The 21,591-nt window shown below is 39.3% G+C and overlaps 1 protein-coding gene across 2 annotated transcripts in view; it reads right to left on the reverse strand.

The window, feature by feature from the left end:
- Nucleotides 1-21,591, reverse strand: part of Chrdl1 (chordin like 1) — a 104,660-nt gene that overhangs the window by 18,186 nt on the left and 64,883 nt on the right. Inside the window, exons 5-6 of one of the 2 annotated variants that reach the window (XM_051141382.1) lie at nucleotides 18,178-18,323; nucleotides 16,141-16,234 (exon numbers count right to left, since the gene is read on the reverse strand). In XM_051141382.1, the coding sequence (XP_050997339.1) occupies nucleotides 16,141-16,234; nucleotides 18,178-18,323 (240 nt within the window). The remainder of the gene's footprint in view (nucleotides 1-16,140; nucleotides 16,235-18,177; nucleotides 18,324-21,591) is intronic. The other variant, XM_051141383.1, reaches the window with a different exon arrangement.

Genomic DNA, 21,591 nt, shown 5'->3' on the forward strand with positions numbered 1-21,591 from the left:
AAAAGACAGAAATGGACGGAATATTATCAAATTCCTTCTATGAGGCCACAGTCACATTGATACCTAAACCTCACAAAGACCCAACACACGGAAATTCATCAATGTAATCCATCATATAAACAAACTGAAAGAGAAAAACCACGTGATCATCTCTTTAGATGCAGAAAACATTTGACAAAATCCAACACCCATTTATGTTCAAAGTTCTGGAGAGAGCGGGAACACAAGGCACTTATCTAAACATAATAAAGGCTATGTACAGCAAACCAACAGCCAAAGGAGAGATACTCAAGGAAATCCTTCTGAAATCGGGAACCAGACAAGGCTGCCCCCTGTCCCCATATCTCTTCAATATAGTTCTTGAAGTTCTAGCCAGAGCAATAAGTCATCAAAAGGAGATCAAGGGAATCCAAATGGGAAAGGAAGAAGTCAAATTATCCCTATTTGCAGATGATATGATAGTGTATATAAGTGACCCGAAAAATTCCACCAGAGAACTCCTACAGCTGATAAACACCTTCAGCAAGTTGGCAGGATACAAAATAAGGTCAAAAAAGTGAGTAGCTTTCCTATATACAAATGACAAACAGGCAGAGGAAGAAATTAGAAAAACTACTCCCTTCACAATAACCACAAACAATATAAAATATCTAGGAATAACTCTAACCAAGCAAGTGAAGGACTTATTTGAAAAAAACTTCAAACCTCTGAAGAAAGAGATTGAAGATGACATGAGAAGATGGAGGGATTTACCTTGTTTGTGGATCGGGAGAATCAACATAGTAAAAATGGCCATCGTACCAAAAGTAATTTACAGATTCAACGCAATCCTTATCAAAATACCTACACAATATTTTGAAGATATTGAAAGTTCAATTTTCAAATTCATATGGAGAAATAAAAAACCCAGAATAGCCAAAACAATCCTATACAATAAAAGATCCTCCGGAGGAATCTCCATACCTGATCTCAAGCTGTACTACAGAGCAACAGTAATTAAAACAGCATGGTACTGGCAAAGCAATAGGCTGGTGGATCAATGGAATCGAATTGAAGACCCAGAGATGAATCCACACACATTTGGTCACTTGATTTTTGACAAAGAAGCCAAATCTATTCAATGGAAAAAGGATAGCATCTTCAACAAATGGTGCTGGTCTAACTGGATGTCTACATGTAGAAAAATGCAATTATACCCTTATTTGTCACCATGCACAAAACTCAAGTCCAAGTGGATTAAAGACCTCAACTTAAAACCAGAGACATTAATTCAGTTAGAGGAAAAAGTGGGGAAGAGCCTGGGACACATAGGCACAGGAAACAACTTCCTGAACAGTACACCACAGCCCAGGCCTTAATGTCAACAATTAATAAATGGGACCTCATGAAGCTGAGAAGCTTCTGTAAGGCAGGAGACACTGTCAGTAGAACTAAGCGACAGCCTACAGACTGGGAAAAGATCTTCACCAACCCTTCATCTGACAAAGGTTTAATATCCAAAATATATAAAGAACTCAAGAAATTAAACACCACAAAACCAAACAACCCAATTGTGAAATGGGGCTTGGAACTTAACAGAGAATTCTCCACAGAGAAATATCAAATGGCCGAGAAACACTTAAAGAAATGCTCATCCTCGTTAGTCATCAGAGAAATGCAAATCAAAACGACTCTGAGATTCCATCTTACACCCATCAGAATGGCTAAGATCAAAAACTCAAATGACACCACATGTTGGGGAGGATGTGGGGAGAGAGGAACACTCCTTCATTGCTGGTGGGAATGCAAACTAGTACAACCACTTTGGAAATCTATCTGGCGCTTTCTCAGAAAAATGGGAATAAGGCTTCTTCAAGACCCAGCTATCCCACTCCTTGGAATATACCCAGAAAATGCCCTACCACACAACAGGGACATATGCTCAACCATGCTCATAGCTGCTTCATACATAATAGCCAGAACATGGAAACAGCCTAAGTGTCCCTCAGTAGAAGAATGGACTAAGAAACTGTGGTACATTTACACTATGGAATACTACTCAGCTATTTAAAAACAAGGAATTCCCGAAATTTGTGGACAAATGGATTGATCTAGAAATTATCATAATGAGTGAATTCACCCAGAAGCAAAAAGAGACAAACGGTATATACTCACTTTTATCAAAACACTAGTCCAAGGGATGCGTAGCATGAAAAACTTTACTTACCAAGAAAGTGGGTCAGAGGAGAGGACATCCTATTGAGACTTTAGGCGAGAGTAGCATGGAAGAATAGGGAAATAGTAGGACCCACACGGTCCTGGAAACCTACAGGAAGAACTTTATGGCAGGTAGATCTGGGTCCTGGGGTCCTCCTCAAACTAAGGCACCAGCCAAGGAGAATATAGGCATTAAACTTCGAACTCCTACCAACACCTAGCCAATGAACATGATATTCTCCACCGTTGAGTGGAGAGTGAGATCTGACTCTCACAGGAACCCTGGTGCTCCTTTTCTGACCATGTCCCCTGGACGGGAAGGCCTGGCGGCACTCAGAGGAAGGATAACAAGTTGCCAAGAAGAGACTCAATATTCTATGAGCATATATAGGGGGAGGAGGTCTCCCTCAATCACAGACATAGGGGAGGGGAGAAGGGGGGAATTGCGTGGGAGGGAAGAATGGGAGGAAACAGGGGAAGGGCTAACAATCGAAATGTAATATGAATAAATTAATAAAAAATGTAAAAAAATAAATTGACAGCCTAATTAAAAAAAAGATACAGATTAAAAAACACATGAATGTCAGCATCTGGAAAAACAAATGGAATATATATGCTTAGGGCATATTGAGTGGGAAGAAGAGCAAGTCAGATGGAATCATGGAAAAGCATCTTAAATGAACTGTGACACATGTTTTAGAGGCAGCTATACAAGTGCTTACAGGGCGACTGCTGTGGACAGAGTACATCAGCCAAAATCAATGGCATTTTCAAAGAGGTAGTACTTTAGAAATAGCAAGCCACATAAGGGAGGAAGTAAGCAGGTATGGTTTAAATAGAAATTTCAGATTGGGAAAATGGGGCTGGTATTTGATCAGAGAGAAGGGGTGATGGAGGAGCAGGAAGGTGAAGAGTAGGGTGCTGTTGAGGTTAAAGAAGGGTTGCGAATAATGTGGGGGCATCAACACAAGGTTGAAGAATTCACATTTCACCTTGCTATTAAGTTTAGGTAGAGTGTCCTACAGTACAGCTTATACCCGGGAAGGCTTTTAGAAGCTGACTGGAGACTAGCTGGGAATCACTAAAGCTTCAGAGTATAACCAGAAGGTAGCGATGATAACAGATGCTAGGCCATGCATCCTTGCATACTACTCTGGGAAGAGAGCTGAGTCACATGGCTGGAGAGCAAAAGAAAGTGTTAAGACGGATGTGATCACGGAGGATGAAAGCAGAGAAGAAAATGGAAACCAAATGAAATGATTGTCAGCCTGAAAATCTGGAGAGGTGTTCGGTGTCCTTGACCGTGACTGAGTAGGGATAAACTGAATCTGTGTGCCCTGTTTTACTTGGCAGTGGTGGGTCCAAGCCAAATTAAAGTAGGCCAGAGAAAAGATTAGAAACTAGAAAGGGATTTACCAGCAAATGGTAAAATGAAATGTAATAAAGCTTCATGATATGGCTCCAAGCCAGATCTGAGTAGCTGAAGAGAGAAAATAAATTAAAAAAAAAAATCACAGAGCCACTGTCTTCACCAAATTCACTTTTAATCAGTTTCTAACTGATATTCACACACAAAAGGTTTCTTAGCCTAGCCATCTCAGAAGTTCAGCTTTGAAAGAGTTTCTTACTAAAGAGCCTCTAAGTACTTAAGGAGTCGAGACAAAATGCAGAAGCATGACAGAACCGCACAGTCATAACTAGGTAGAAACTTAAGATGACAAAGCAAGTGATGTAAGACAGTGTCAAGAATGGCAGCAGTAGATCAATATCCTGTAAAAACAAGGCCAGATGAATGTGCCACAGCCTTATTTGCAAACCTGAGCACTTGCAAGCAGATACATGTGCATATAATAAAGTATCTTACCAACTGAAAAAGTACTCAAGCCATTAATTCTGAGTACACACACACACACACACACACACACACACACACACACTCACACCTGTGTAAAACCTATATGAGAGATTGCTAGTATTTCTGTCACTTTTGAGATTTAGAAGTCATCAAAATGCCATTACCTAGGTTTGAACACTTTAGTAAATAGCTGCGGAAAGTTTATCCTAACTGAAACCATCAACAGACTGAATGATCATTTTAGATGCTTATAATTTGTATGTCTAAAGGTAACTCTGTAGACCTGGGTCGTGTGTGTCTGAATAGCTAAAAATAGATCCTGCATATCCATTTATAATCTTAGTTATTATGTCCTGGGGAAGATAAACATGAACAACCTAAAAACTGTCTTCCAAATTCACCAGACAATTTGTCTTGAGTGATATGAAACTTTTTTTTTCTTTTAGCCATCGCTTTGGAAAAACAAAAACAAAAACAAAAACAAAAAGAACAGTGATTCTAATGGAGACAGATGGATTCTAGTTAATTCTGAGAAGCAACAAGATGTAATTTTAACCAATTTTTAGACCAAAATGAAAAACAAGTCTAGTGTACTGTATGTCAAACAATATTCATTTAACCTTAAAAGCCACATATGTTGTTCATTCAAATCCCAATTATACTTTGAGCCATACACTATGGGGCTGGAAGGGCTTGGCTTTCTCGTAATGGGAGAAATGGGGAACAAGCATTTGAAAAATGGTCAAAAGCTAGCCTGAAATTCAGACTGTTTATAACTTACATGACTTTCATTAATCTCTGGTTTGCTTGAGTAGATCAAGGAAGCAAATTCTGCTTTCTCAAAAAGACTGTGTGTACAAGGTAGGCTTCCAACAGAAAAGTATGCCAGTGTGTGGTCACTTCTGAAGCACATAGGACATCAGAAAAATGGTGGCCATAAGGCCTAATTTATCTAGGCTAACCTAGTTTTATTATCTCTTTTGATCTGTCAGGCACAATTATTATGACATCATCTCTTGATTTCTGACATGTCAGGTTTAGGTGACAAAGTATATAGTTAGTGTAATCATCATTTAGAAAAGAAATAAATCATCAGGGTTGGGAGTGGTAGCTGACCATTTTCAGAGAAATGAGTTGAAACCGGCAGAATAGTGGCAAATAGTGAAAGAGATTTTGAGGAAAAATGGAAGATCAAACACAGAGAAAGCCATCAGTAGAGTTCCACCTGCCACACACAAGGCAATTACCCAGAAAAATGAACAATACTTTTATAACACTGCATAGTGAGCGTGAACCCATTTGCAGTTGAGTTTCAGAGGTATACGGTAAAGCAATCAGTAAGTGTCTGGTGTGCATGTCCAACATTCTAGTCTTTCATGTGTATGTGGCTAAAGAGATCCAAACCCATCATTTAAAATGGGCCCATGGCTTCCCAGAGTCCCATATCTAGTCCCTAGAGACAGAATCATCACAAAGACTGTATTTTCCAGTAGCCTCAGAGATAACAGAGCTCTCAAAGTTGCCTAATTACTCTGAGGTGAAAGGCAGTACGTATTAAATGCCTAAAAGAGCAGAGTGGAACAGCAGTCTAACTGCAAATCCTAGGTTTTCTCTATCTGCATGTGTGACTTTGAACAAATCTATCAACCTCATGTGTGTCATTTTCCTTATTATTAAAACTGATGCAATAATGCCTACCTTCTAGGTTTTTGAAAAATAAGTTAGTATATATAGAAAATGCTTGGAACAGTACCTAGCACATGGAAAGTATCATGTAAGCATTGTATGTAACCCTTCCTCCATTCCTTTCTCTCTGTTGATTTTTCTTCCTTTTCCTAAAAATATAGCTGACATATAGTGGGAGAAGCAAACTTCAGTCACTCCTTCAAATGTGTGGGTATTTAAGAGAAGAAAGAGTCTATATTAAATAAGCAAGCAGAGTCTAGTAAGGAAATAATTTAGCCCTCGCATAGAAAGAGGAACATTTTGTTTCCAAATCATCAGAGGCCATGGTTCTGAACATAAACACATATGCACAGACAGACACACAAGATAGAGGCATATATACATATACACATACATATTCATATATATGACAGAGGAGGCAGCTCAGATTTCCTAAGCTTGCTTAGTTTTTTCATATTTATCCCAACCTCTCTTTATTTTCATGTTTTTAGGAAATAAGTTTTTGGATATTATTAAAACCCCTTTACTCATTTGGCTAAAGAAAACTTAAGATAGTACCTATCTGTTTCATTGGGAAGCAGTTCAATTTTATAGCCATAATGTAGAGTGTTAAAATTCCAAGTACCTAAATAGAGCCATGTGCCAACACATCAGAAAGTAAAAGACAAACAAAGCAACCAATCAGCCAACCAAACAATCAATCAACCAACCAACCAAATCAAGCAAGACAGAAGGGATTTTCCCATGTTTACAGCTTAAATACTCTGGAAATGAAAAAAAAAAATTCTTTGGCAATTTCCTTTCTTTTTATGAGCGATGCTTTAGCTTTGACATAACCAAAGAAGAGTGGGCTACTTGGTGGAAGTAGTGGACATGCACCTGCTTTTAACAGACGAAAGATGAATGTAGTCCTGCTAGCTATGTCTATGAAACAACTAAATGATTATACATACTGTCCACTTAACCTTGCTATGGAGAGTATACGCTGTAAAGTCTTATGGCTAGAATATGGGTAATATTCAGATAAGGTGCCTCTGCTTGGCTTCACTGATCTTTCCCATGGTTCTTTACAATCTGCTTATGCTGGTGATAAAGAAGTCAGACTGATTCCTATACATGTTAGGGTCCAGGCTCATTGAGACTATTATAATGCAAGCAATAGGCACATCCAATAGTGAGCTTCTGGCAAGCCAAAGGATTCCTAGAAGTATGTAAAAAAGGAATGTGGCTAAGGAAAAAAAGTGGCTTTAAGCACCCATAAAGAAATAATTGTTGTGAAATGCTGCCCTGGGAATTCTTTATTTTTATAACCAGATGCACAATCACAGAAAGAAAAAAAAAACCTTACAACTACACAAAAGGATGGGATGTTATTGACCCTGGCAGAATATCCCAGATAGCCAATTAGAACAGAAGGCTACTAATTTCAATTCTATATGAAAATCAGTAGTGTCCCATCCCCTGTCTAAAGGATGCAATAGCCTAGAAATAAGTTGCACGATGTTAGAAGAGGGTGTATGTGTTCTGAAATATACGATCATGTAGAGTGGAATTCTGAGAACAAAGCATGGAGAGAAAACAGAAACAACCTAGGATATTTCCATGGAAGATTAAGGTTCGAGATAAGGGGCAGGGGAGGCAGGCAACACTGGAAAATCTCTAAGATGGTTCCATAGTCCTGACCACAGTGATGTACTTTTAAAAAGATATTACTAACAGTGGTTAGACTTTTGTGTAGCCTTGAAAATGTGGTGCTTCAATGTGTTTTCGAGTGTAGATGAGAATATACTAAGCTAAAAATTACTTTAGTACAAATACGTAGGATGGAATATTTCCTCTTAAAACTGTTTGAGCCACTGTTGGTAACTATAGATATAATATTTACTGGATGTCTATAACCTATTCATCTGAAGGAGAAATGGAAAGCTGCTGGTGAAGAGGGCTAAAGTTTCAGTTAGCCAACATGGATTTTAGCTTTAAAAAAATGACAATACTGGGGATAGACCTTGTAGATGTCCAAACATCAAGCTCTACCACCAAGCTACATCCACAGTCCAGATTTTGCTTTTCCAGTCATGTTGCCTACCAGCAACATTTCCTTCATGCCCTCCTAGCTAGGAAGAGATGGGAGTGCTTCTTCAGAAAATGTGGGCCACCCAAGACTGATTTGTGAGGCTCTACACTTGCATATACTGTTACCATCTCATCACTTTCCTTCAGCTCTTGTTTGTTTGTTTTGTTTTTTCAAGACAGAGTCTACTATGATGTAGCTTTGGCTGCCTTGGAACTCATTACATAGATCAGGCTGGCCTCAAACTCACAGAGACCAGCTCGTTTCTACCTCTTGAGTGCTGGGATTAAAGGTTTGTGCCACTGTGCTTGGCCTTTCCTTCATTTCTAAAGGAAAAAACAACTTTCTACGTTTTTATAGTGTTTAGAAATAGAATAGAAGACCACACACTAGTTTCCCGATGATCCCTAGATCTAGCCAAGGTAGCTTCCGAGGTGCAATCTTTCTGCTTTTGGAAAAACAAATCAAGAATCTTAAATAAGAGGACCAAAAATAGCCCAGTGGTTAAGGTCATTGTTTGCTCCACCAGAGGACCGAGGTTTGATTCCCAGGACCCACATGCTAGCTCACAACTATCTGTAACACCAGTTCCAAGGGATCTGATGCCCTCTTCTGGCCTCTGTGTGTACCGGGCACACAAGGTGTGCAGACATACATGGTGACAAAATACTTATAAACATAAAGTAAGCAATTATTTTAAAAAAGAAACTTAAATAAAATGTTAGTATTCTTGAACACTGGAAAGTTCAATTTAAACAAGTCTTTCCAATTTGGGATCCTTGAAACAGCATAAAAATATCCATTTAATGAAAAGAGACTTTAGCTTAGTCCATGGGCTCATTCGAAATGAATGTATGCTGAATGAATGAATGCTAAGTGGCTGTACATGTTGAATCAATGAGCTTGGAATGAACAAGCTTTAAGTTTAACTACCTTTGTCTCCTAATGAGGCCAGAATATAAAACCATGTAAAGAGCTTTTTATAATTGTGCTTGTCTTATATACTATGAAACTCATCAGCAAGATAGACGGCCAATTCTATGTTAGGGAAAACAAGGTAAGAAATGATGGTCCTTTACTTACAGATGTGCCCAATTTAGAAGACAAGACCCATGAGAAAATGAGCAACCCAAGAAAATATTAGACGAGTTTAAATGCTAACCTCTATTGCTATAGTTTCGATGTTGTTACTATCGAAAGTTAAGTAAAACTTTGGTTCTGATGGAGTTGGAAAGTGTGGTGTTTGAGAAGCTACTATCTTTCTTTGGAGACTGGATCTCTTGTGAGAGTGGACAAAAAAATCAGCTCAGCTTCTATATATTCTTCCTTGCTTCTGAAACTACCAGTTTTACATTCTGCTTTTTGCCATGGATGGAGCAGCATGTGGCCCTCACCTAACAGATAAAATAGCACAACCTCAAATTTCCAGCCTCTAGAACTCTTTACAAATGGCCTAGTCTAAAATGTTGTGTTGTATCAACACAAGATAGACCAACACATAGGAAACAGATAAAAACAGACAGTTAGTTAAAGAAGGGGGCCGATAAGCCAGATGCACTAGTCAGAACTATTAGAAATGAACTTTCATTAACTGCCAATAATTTCTCCACAAGGGATAGGAGGAAGAAATGTAGGGAAGGGGGGGTTTTAGGAGTAGTGGGAGTGAGAGAAGAGGGGAATGAGGGTGAATATGAACAAAATTTATTATATAAATGTATGAAACTGTCAAGAAATAAATAAAAACACTTTTGTAAATACCTTCAGTTTTAGCTGCACCCACTAAAACTGGATTGCATTCTAATAGGAAAAAGGGACATGTCATTTAAAGCTTGCGGAGGGAAAATTTTGAAGAGAGAGATATAACACAAGGGAAAATGGCAGAATCTGGGCTACAGGGTTTGGGTGTGTGTTCATGTCAATGAAATGAGGATGAGTTGGAGGTAAAAGAAGCACCAGCTTGTTTTTAAAAACAAGCCAAGCTCTTCAAAGAGCCATGTCTGGAGACCCATGCCTATAATCCTGGCATTAGGGAAACTGAGGCAAGAGGGTCACAAATGTGAGACAAGCCTAGTTCTATATAGGGACATTCTGTTTCAAGCTTACAAACAAAAGCAAAAGCAAAAAGAACAACCAACCTTGTGCCCTCACCTACCCAAACAAGTAACAAAAGATTAAAGTGTTAGGGAGCACATACAATATAGAACAACACAGCTTGGGAGTGCTAGTTTCATGGTAGCTTCAGGATATTGAACAATTCTGAGAGTATTAGGGCTGTCACCAGTTTTCTCCCTTACTTTAGACCTCCCGCTTCCTCATCCTGGAGTGCACAAAGTGATCTGGAAATCACAGAAGTTGATGGAAGGGAGTTACTCCAGGGATTTTGGTCCTACATTCTGGACTAGGACCACCCCCTCCTTTCAGATACTGACTTTTATAACACCTATCCTAGGTGCCATATGGTATATGCTGTAAGTTATGTGATTTGTACATGAATCTATGGGAATAAGAGGCAAAGAAAACAAAATAAAACAGAACCCAGTCATTCTGACTCCAGAGCCCCAAATTAGTAATTGCCTCACTGTTGGGACACATTTACACTATGGCAACAAGAATATGTCCTCAGTAAAGGACGAAAAGCCACATATATGGCACATAATAGAAAAAATCCTCTTAAGCATAAATTGTACCTCCCACTCTTCTCTGTAAGGCCCTAACCTATTCACTCACAGCTGGAGGGGACCTCCTCATCCCACCTTTCTCTCTCTTCATGTTCAAAGAATCTTGGGTGTAGGTATCTACTTCCATTCACTCAGGAGACATTTGTTAAGCAGCTACTATGTACCTGGCCTTTTTCAGAACTATAGATAAGATGGTGAACAAAAACAGTCCTTGAACTTGCTCTTAGGACATGTGGGTTTTTTGCTTGTTCTGTTTTTGTTTTTGTTTTTGTTTTTCTGGGAAAGAGAAGAATTTAGCATATATTGATACCAGTAGATAAAAAGCATATCCCAACCGTTATTGTGGTGTTTACTAATTTGGAACTTTGGGATCGGAATGACTGTGATCATTTTTTTGATTCTGCCTTTTGGTCACTTACTCTGGGGCAGATCACATAGGATCTCTGTCTCTACTTCGTAGCTGTAGAATAAGAATGAAAATAATTCCCACTGCGGTTGTGTGGACCGAGTGAGTTAACGCTGCATGTAAGCACTTAGGTACTGCCTGGTGAGCAGTAAGTGTTACATATCCACATGATCTATAAAATACATGATTGGCTTTGAATATATTTAACAGCTTACCCCAAATTCTTCTCCCTTGTCCATAGTCCAAGTACACAGCCTTCCCCTTTCACTTGGCAACATAGGCAGGAGACGGGAAGCCGAAATGATAAACGGGGGTGGGGGGAACACGGGGTGTGGATTTAGTTTGAGGTCTGCCTGCCCCATATATGGCAGTAGTACAATCTCTGAAGAGATGTTTTCTTCTGATAAAGTTTCGCTTACAGTTCTAGCAGCTATTTGCGCTATGCTTCCAGTCCAGATGAGGTTTGCTAAAGTGCCAGCAATGACACGCACCCTGCCAACACTCTCCTGACTGTCCCAGCCTCACAGACATGTCTAAACAACTGAGGCTGGGGCTGGGATTCAACCCGGAGTCTAAGATTGCCGTCTGACCCAGGGAGAAAGGCGAGAATTAGTGTTTGGTGACAGTGCAGACAGGCTGTCTCAATGGGGCCCTTTATATGAAGGTTTGCAAGTTCAGCACTCAAAAGGCTGTTTTATTTCCCTTCAGTATTTGGCCTGCAGTTAGGGTGGTCAGCATAGGGAAGCAGTGTCTGGGCTCCCTGCTGTGTGAGTAATATGCTTCTACCAGATACACCTTTGCACAAACACCATTTCAACAGAAAAAAAATAACTAGGTGCTTCAGAAATGGGAACTTCAAAGGCATTTCAAGCACATTATATACAACTGAAAGATGTAAAGAAATTGAAGGCACAGAAAAAACAATTTTTATAAAAGTGGGGGATTTAGTCTTTATAAAGGAAGATGAAAGAAATTGGTGCATTTAAGCATTTAGGCTAGAGATGCCAAAGGAAGAGTTGAATGAATTGTCAAGCATATGAAGGGACAATACATGATCAGTAATAATGAGCTTTCATCGGCGGCTTCTGAGGTCTCACTAAAAGGGAAAGTTTAAATCATGACAAGAGAATTGAAGACAGTCAGTACCAGGATCTGTTCCCACAAGAAGGAGTAGAAGTAAAGCTCTGTCTGTGGAGATTAAATAAATAAGAGGCAAAGCTATCAGACACGAGAAAGCTCAGTTCTTCTTAACTTCAGGATAATTGCCACTTCTTAAACAATCACTCTCTATGTAGCCTTAGCCTAGCACTCTATGCCACTGCAATTAATCTTTACAACCACTGTGGGTGGTGGAGATCACATCCTTCATTGGTACAGCTGAGAAATCCCAGGCTCTGGGTGGTTAAGTGGCTACTCTAATGGAATAGTGTAGATGGTGGCCCTAAAACATGTCCTTCTGGTTTGAGAGCCTGTTTTCTGCAGCATATAGCTTTTTCGATGTAGTCATAGTTTATATTTCTTGTATTCCCTTTTCCAAAATAAATCATCTTGGTCTAATGAATAGATTAGGATAACTAGCTGGTTATATTATCAGCCCCATGCTCAATTTCTATTCTTATGACTCAAGTGCAATAACAGTAATGTGGCAACACATATATGCACATACACACACACACACACACACACACACACACTTTGAGATACAGGTAGGGAATGACGCATGGCCTTATTGAAGCAAAAATCTAATTGGACTGTAATTGAAACCATATTGACTTACAAAGACTGGGCAAGTAGGATATTAAAAGAAATGAGTATACACTGATAGCAGAACAATTAGCTGGCCAACCAATCAGATACTAAAGTTAATTACAGTTACATCTATTGATCTCAGTTTCAGGCTTTCAACAAACTTAGTTTCATTGCACAAGGTAGACAGCAAACCAACACTGAGGGCTGTCCCCAGCGATCTTTGGAATGTTTTATCAAAGTGCTGGTCCATACACCACCATTTGACTGCAGAAAGAATTAGGGATCAGTTTAAATACTGACTCTTGAGCCCAACTCCGAGACCATTAGAGGTACAGTCCAGACAGAAGTCAACATGGTCCTCATGAGATGGAAATATGGAGAGTGAGAGGAGGGGGCAAATGTATAAAGTCAAGAGAACCTAGGACTGGCACTTAGAATTATGCTTAAGCATGATATATGTGAAGGTAAAGACTTTTGAATAGAAGTATAGCATAGTTAAGGCCACCCCTTTGAAAGATTAAGGTGGAAATAATATAAAGGATTCATCTACCTGACTTATACAAAGAAATTCTGTATAATTTCCTTCTATTTTTTTTAATTTTTAATTTTGTTAATAATTTATTCTTGTTACATCTCAATGTTTATCCCATCCCTTGTATCCTCCCATTCTCTCCCCCCCCATTTTCCCATTATTCCCCTCCCCTATGACTGTTCCTGAGGGGGATTACCTCCCCCTGTATATGCTCATAGGGTATCAAGTCTCTTCTTGGCAACCTGCTGTCCTTCCTCTGAGTGCCACCAGGTCCCCCCCCCCAGGGGACATGGTCAAATGTGAGGCACCAGAGTACGTGAGAAAGTCATATCCCACTCTCCACTCAACTGTGGAGAATGTTCTGACCATTGGCTAGATCTGAGTAGGGGTTTAAAGTTTACCGCCTGTATTGTCCTTGGCTGGTGCCTTAGTTTGAGCAGAACCCCTGGGCCCAAATCTGCCTATCATAATGTTCTACTTGTAGGTTTCTAGGACCCTCTGGATCCTTCTACTTTGCTATTCTCCCATGCTTCTCTCATTTAGAGTCCCAATAGGATGTCCTCCCCTCTGTCCCAGTTTCCTGGTAAGTGAAGGCTTTCGTGGGACATGCCCCTTGGGCTAGTATGCAGATATAAGTGAGTATATACCATTTGATTCTTTCTGCTTCTGGGTTAACTCACTCATTATGATCATTTCTAGCTCAATCCATTTATCCACAAATTTCTGGAATTCCTTGTTTTTAATAGCTGAGTAGTATTCCATAGTGTATATGTACCACAGTTTCTTTATCCATTCTTCTACTGAGGGACACTTAGGCTGTTTCCGTGTTCTGGCTATTATGAATAAGGCTGCTATGAACATGGTTGAGCAAATTTTCTTGTCATGTGCTGGAGCATCTTTCGGATATATTCCAAGGAGTGGAATAGCTGGGTCTTAAGGAAGCCCTATTCCCATTTTTCTGAGATAGCACCAGATAGATTTCCAAAGTGGCTGTACTAGTTTGCATTCCCACCAGCAATGAAGGAGTGTTCCTCTCTCCCCACATCCTCGCCAGCATGTGGTGTCACTTGAGTTTTTGATCTTAGCCATTCTGAATGGTGTAAGATGGAATCTCAGAGTTGTTTTGATTTGCATTTCCCTGATGACTAAGGAGGTTGAGCATTTCTTTAAGTGTTTCTCAGCCATTTGATATTCCTCTGTTGAGAATTCTCTGTTTAGTTCCAAGCCCCATTTCTCAATTGAGTTATTTGGTTTGGTGGTGTTTAATTTCTTGAGTTCTTTATATATTTTGGATATTAGACCTTTGTCAGATGTAGGGTTGGTGAAGATCTTTTCCCAGTCTGTAGGCTGTCGCTTTGTTCTCTTGACAGTGTCTCCTGCCTTACAGAAGCTTCTCAGCCTCATGAGGTCCCATTTATCTAATTCAGTGCTTCTTAACTTTGGCTATACCTTAGAATCACCGTCTTCTCCTGGCCTGGGATTAAGTCCACCATGGCAATCCCTATGTCCATCTATGGTTAAAACATGATGTGGTAAACACATACCACATTTGTCTACTTTTCATTATTGAGTCCTTGTGCCATGAAAAGCACTGTCTTCAACCTTTTTTTTTTTTTTTTCCTTTATTGCATTTAAATCCCACAACCCCTTATTGTAGAGACTGTTAGACAGGTTGAGGGTGGTCATACAGCTAGAAAACAGGCAGGCTGGGACTAAAACTGAAGCATCATCTTCCCAACAGGCTGCAGTTAGAACAACTTCTTTGCACTGTGGCCTCAGAGCAAGTTCTATCTTTCCACATTGCAGAGATCCCTCTACTGACTTCCAAGGCCTCTCTATATTATTGTCCCCTTTTAATATACCTGAACAAAAGAGTCAGTGAGCCCATTTCAATGGAATCATGCAATGCTCTTGTTCACAGATTTCCACTGGTTTCCTGGGACACTAAAAATTGAAATCCAAACTCCCATTCCACAGCCTCCATCACCTTACATGTTCTAACTTCTGCTCATCTCCTCACCTCATGTCATCTCTTGCTAGTTTCAACCATAGTCACCTTATTCCAGGCGCATTGCTCCTCAGACTCTTGGAATGCTTCACACGCTTCCATGTCTGGGGCCTTAGAACAATTTTTCATCTCTAGAATTCTCTTCCCCAGGCTCTTTGCATGGATGGCTCCTTTTCATCTTTCAGATTCGAATTTCAAGACTCACTATCCGGTGCCTTCCTCACAACTCAAGCTTAAACCTCTGATTTTTTTTTAAAAAATCATATTCTTTTACTTATCACCTCAATAACATTTATATTATGTTATTATGTCTATGTTAATCTTTGCTTATTTTTGCCTTCTCTGGTGAGCTATGCATCCTGGAAGGGCGATGAATATATCTTTTGCTGTGGCTGCATAGGTTGTGTCTTGTTCAAGGATGTCACAGCTGAAGGTATAAATATATAGAAACTTTTTGGATAATGGCAGTAGAGTATTGTAAATATAGGATTCCTTTTTGTAATTCACATAAAGATGATAAATGGTCTAGCAATGTCTCTTGTGTACAGATTACATACACAGCTTTGGGTATGGCTTAGTTTTAATTTAGCATACAGGAGATTCTTGACACATCCATTGATTGTGTGTGGCTAAAGAAGAAAATATTGATATTGCTAGTGGGAAAAAATAGAAAAGACCACTGATAAATTTAATAATTTGAAAGAAGGCCGTAAGAGAATAAGTTAAAGATGCTTAAGTGTGATCCCAGGAGACTAGAAAGAAAATACAGCACCATCGTAAAACCAAAATAGAAGCTAAAGAAGAAAAGACTGGTTTGAGGGGATGACAAGCCCATTTCCATATAATTTGGGAACATTTCAATAAACAAAGACTCAGACATGGAACAAGTCTTTTGCTCTTTCCTAAATCCCGCTACTTAGGATGGCAGTATTCAGATTCTTGGGATAGAGGACACTTACCTCTGCATACTCGGCAGCAAGAATCTGGAACAGAGACTGGGAACGTACAAGTCAGTTTAGGGCAAGTCTTGAGACCACAGTACACATTGCCCTCCTGCCAAGAAAAACCAGAATTACTTCCAGGATGATCTGAGATAAGTTATTTCTCGGGGATTACCTCAGTACCAGGAGCCCAGTGGGGGCTCAAAACACGGCCTTGCTCTCTCTCATATTTTCAGGTTCTTTCTCCAATTCATTAGTTCTGTTCCAGTCCTATTTCTTCATAGGAGAGATGACCTCTCCAAAGAGTTTACAATTCTTCTCAGGTATCCTGGCTCACGGCAATAGACAGAGTTCCAGGAGGACTGTCACCAGCCTCCAAACCCTCACAGTCTCATTCCTCTCTCTTATTTTTACTCTTCCCTTATCATACCCCTAGCTGGCTGTTAAGAGTGAATGGAAATGAGGCCTTGTGTTACAGCCACTACGACAGTTAGTAGAGACTTTTCTCAAAACCAAAAAGACAAGGCATCTTTGTGGGGGATGAAATTAAACAAGGTGATCTTAATTCTGCAGCTCAAGCCTATTTGAAGCAAGAGAGAGGAACCATTTTACTTGGGGATTGCATCTTTTATTTAAATAATCCCAATTTCCTAAAATTCTACCTTTTAAATGATAGCCCTTAATCCTTGTGGTTTGTTCTTGAATACATATCCTACCAAGGCTAGGAAGGTCATTAGAGGTAATATTCCCTCATGTTACTGAGATACTATAGTCTACTAAAAATCCCAACTGGAATAGATTCTGTCATTCCTTTTGATTATCCAGTATTTGTTGGTCTCTTCAATTAGCAAGTATGTTTTTGTTAGTTTCTTCCGGTTTCATTTTCTGTTGTTTGTTGCATTTTTGTTGTCATGTTTGAGGTGTGGTCTTGCTATGTAGTTCAGCTTGTTCTCAGACTTGTGGCTATCATCTAGCCTCTCCTCGGCATGCTTCATCTTTTTAAAAGCATAATATTTTACTAATTCTTTGAGAGTTTGACTCATGCATACAATGTATTTTGATCACATTCATCCCTCATTTCTTCCCTAACTCCTCCCAGATCTACCACCATCCCCAACCCCTTCCCATGTCTTGTCCCTTTTTTGTTTTTGTTTGTTTGTTTGTTTGTTTTTGTAAACCACTGAGTCCATTTGTACCACTCATAATACTCTTGAGCATGTAGGGTCATCCACTGGAGAATGAGTCACCTACCAGGAACCACACCCTTAAAGAAAACTGATGCTCCCATCCCCAGAAGCCACTAGCTGATATTCTCTCTCTCTCTCTCTCTCTCTCTCTCTCTCTCTCTCTCTCTCTCTCTCTCTCTCTCTCTCTCTCTCTCTGAGGAGGTATTGATTGTTCCTCTCATGCTTCATTCTAAATATCTATTTTACACTATTTTATTGTTCTGTCGAATATTCTATGTACTGCACAATTAGGTAAAGATGTAGCTGCTAGATTTTATTTCTGAAGTGTACACAGTAACTAATAGTGCAGTGGGAACTGATGAGCTCAGAGATTAACATAATGCTTTCATTGTGGGAAACTGGGAATGACTACCTATTAGTAATAAGATGAAAGGAATAGTGAAGTGGGCCAGTGATGAAATGCCTAGAAATCAGATAAGCACAAATACATGCCTCATTTCCTTGCAAATTGGATCAAGTGGCCCTAGAAGTCAAACAGCTCATCTTTGCCCATTTTAGCCTTCTTGTAGCTATATATCTTGGATACAACTGGCTTTGAGCTCTTTGACAGTTGTGCAAACTTGCTGAAGATCAGGTAGTTAGGACAGGCAGGGAGGCTTAAGATTTAAATACAACTCATCTTTGTTCAAACACCTTATAATGTCAGCTTCATTGAAAACAGAGGTGTAAGGGGAAGGGCTAACAATCGAAATGTAATATGAATAAATTAATAAAATAAAAAAAAGAAAAAAAGAAAACAGAGGTGCAGAGGCAATGGCTTTCCTATCTGGGTAGGGACCAGAGAAGTCATTAAGATGCACGATCTTACCGAGCAGCTGCACTGGGTGCACTGATTGGGTTGGCGGTTCTGAAAGAGCCCTTCAGCCATGAACAGTTCTCCATGCTGGTAAGTGGTTCCATTATACTCGCATGACTTGCTGGTCACCTTATTGTTCACCGGTGGTAAGGAATCTTCTGGAACAGAGTAGAGGAGGAAAACAAACAAACAGACAGACAGACAAAACACATCAAGTACTGGCATAACTGCAAAGAATTTCATACTTTCCAACAGCAGATGGGGCTGTACTATACAGAGGGAGTTAAAACCCAATCCTTGCTCCAGAGGTTAACGATCCTAGGTAGTATTAAGACAGTCACAGAAGAAAACATCTTTCCTATCTTGGTGAGTCTAAAATTCTGAATGCAAATCAATATCTATCATATCTCATCTCTATCAACTTAAAACATCTATCTAGACCTAAAATTAACTTACCCCCTGAACAACTAAGTTTAATTGTAAAGCTAAACTATCTGGTCTTCAAATACAAATAACCCAAACACTATGAATGGAACATTTATATAATTCCTGATTGTTTTATGGTTCTTCTTGTTGTATGTAGTGTACTGTATTTGTGTGTTAAAAAAAAACTGTAAAAAAAAAAAAAAGACAGTCACAGAAGAATTACAGCTGACCATCTGCTCGTCTTTTCTCAAAAATTTATTGAATACTTTTATGTACCAAGTACTATTATAGGCAATGGAGAAATTAGAACAAGGCCTTGCCTTGATTGAACTTATACTTGGTCCAGCATACATAAGATACTGACTTACCTAAAACAGAGTTCACCCTACCATTATTCATTCTTCTTTTAGACCTTCAGAAGAATCATCTATTGTATATTAACTACCCTGGAAACATTATCCTTGTCATGTTTTATAAAGCTTTTCTTGCATTTGCATTAACTTCCTCTGCTAGTCTGTAGGTGTTACTTATTGTTAATTCCTCTACCAAGACAGCCTTCTTCCTTCATTGTTTTCTACTTGCTGAAGTCCATGTGTATAAAGGTTCAGATTTCATCTCCTTTTCTCTGCAATGTTGTGCAATGATTCCAGCCAGTGCTCTAGATCTCTCAAGGCATCTGATGTCTAAAGCCCACATCTGGAAACTGAATATTATTGGAATATGTGTTTGTGGACTATGGTCACCTAGCAAACATTACAAATGTGCTGTAGATACATTATTAAAAGCAAAATTCATAAGCATTTTTAGTAATTTTAATTATCTAATGAAGTGAATTTTATTTATTTTTAGATTTATTTATTTATGCATTTTATGTATAAGGATACTTTGTCCGCATGTACATCAGCATACCAGAAGACAGCATTAGACAGTTGTGAGCTGCCATGTGGGTGCTGGGAATTGAACTCAGGACCTTCAGAAGAGCAGTGAGTGCTCTTAACCACTGAGCCATCTCTCTAGCCCTACCTTCATTTTTTTTTATTAGATCGAAACACAACATGAGACTGACTTACCTGAATTAACAAAACTAATAAATGGCGAAAAAGAGACTCAAAACCTGGTGTCCTGAAACTAAATTTCACCTTCTATCGGCCTGTTTACACATGTGTATGTATTATTTTTGAAAACTGAGTCTCTTTCATGTATTTCTACTGAAGACACCAGCATATAGTTGCCGTGTGGCAGAAAAGTTAATTTACTCAGTGAGTTGCCTTTGAATGAATGTCTCTGGAGTTTTTCCACTGGGTTTCCCTTAGTACACTCTATATTGAATGAGTATGCATGTTCTTGATCTCTGTTTGTCTCTGTCTCTTTGTATCTCTCTGCCTCTTTCTCTATGTCTTTCATTCACACATGTGCACAAATAGTGCACACAAAAATAGTGATTATGATCCAAGGTCACTAATCATTGATGTGTGGAAAGTGCTTGCCACAGGATGGTGGAAGAGGTGACGTCAGAGGAGCTTTGGGCTTCATTAGAGACAGGCTTAGGGAGTTGGGCAATTTTATCATAAAAACTATAATGAATTCGAGTCTACTTTTTACGGACTCACTATAACTGTTAAAAAACAAACTGACATTTTTGAGATGTGGCAAAAAGATAAAGGCTAATAATAACAATATCTGTCATCATCATAATATGACAATAGTTAACATTTATTGTGTCCTGCGTGTACATTATGCGCATGGTGTTCTAAAGTACATTGTTTCATTGGTTTCTCCCAATAACATTCTGATGTGTATGTGATCATGCCAAGTTTACAAATAAAGAAATAAAAAAAAAGACATTTAATGACCTGGGTTTGGAGCATAGGTCAGGGCTAGAGTGCTTTGATGCACAATATCACAAACAATTAATTTATTTGTCCAAGGTCACATAACTTGTAATTGGCCAGCACCAGGATACCGATTGATATCTGATTCTTTCCTATTTACTATCAAGAAAAGTGTCAATCACTTCAAACTTTTAGCAAGAAAAGAATCATTTAATTAAAACCAAAAGCTAAACCAACATTAGAGCTATGTTGTCTTAGTGTGTCCTAAAATACCCAGAACCCTGCACTTTTCATCAACTTCAATGATTTGTCTAAAAATTCAGTTTTGTACTTTTCTGTATAAATTGTTCTAGCCTCGACTGCTCTTCCCTCTGGTGTTAATTACTCATCCATGACCCTTATAGCACATAAGGGGAGTTCCTTAATTTTGCCTAAAAAACAAGAACCCTTTAAGAAATATTTTATTTCATGATAATTGGCTTTCTGTCTGGGCCATGAGTCCCTAACCCTGCTCATGTGTGCATACAAGTAGTCAGCTGCAGCTGGCAGAAATGAGTGGAACTCTTCAGGTAAAGGACAGGAGCAGGGCCTCCTGCCCTCTGGGCCCTAATTATTCCAAATCTCAGTGTTTTGTGGTAAAGAAAATGTACAATGACCTACAAAACAATATTTGCCATGACTCTTACAGAAGCTGGCAGATCTTTGGAACACACATGCGTGTGCGTGCGCACACACGTGCACACACACACAGACACACACACACAGACACACACACACACACACACACGGAAGGACAGACGGAAGAAAGGAGGGAGAGAGGGAGGGAGGGAAGGAGAGACAGAGAGAGACAGAGAGACACAGACAAACATACACACAGAGATAGAGACAGAGACAGACAGAGACAGACAGACAGACAGACAGACAGACACACTCACACACAGAGACAGAGAGACAGAGAGACAGAGACAGAGACAGAAATGGCACAGTTTGGAAATATTTAGCCTCCAAAGAATGTGGATTGATTTCTCAAACAGGGCCTTCAGTAGCATCAGTGGCAGGGTAACTGCAGGGAGGGTTTTCCCCTGGACATATAGCCTCTAGAATCTTAGTTGCAGTAGTCTTTGGAGTAATGTGACATTAAAGTTCACTAATCTACTCAACAGAATAT

This window comes from Acomys russatus, chromosome X, assembly GCF_903995435.1.
Source record: "Acomys russatus chromosome X, mAcoRus1.1, whole genome shotgun sequence".
Lineage (NCBI taxonomy): Eukaryota > Metazoa > Chordata > Mammalia > Rodentia > Muridae > Acomys > Acomys russatus.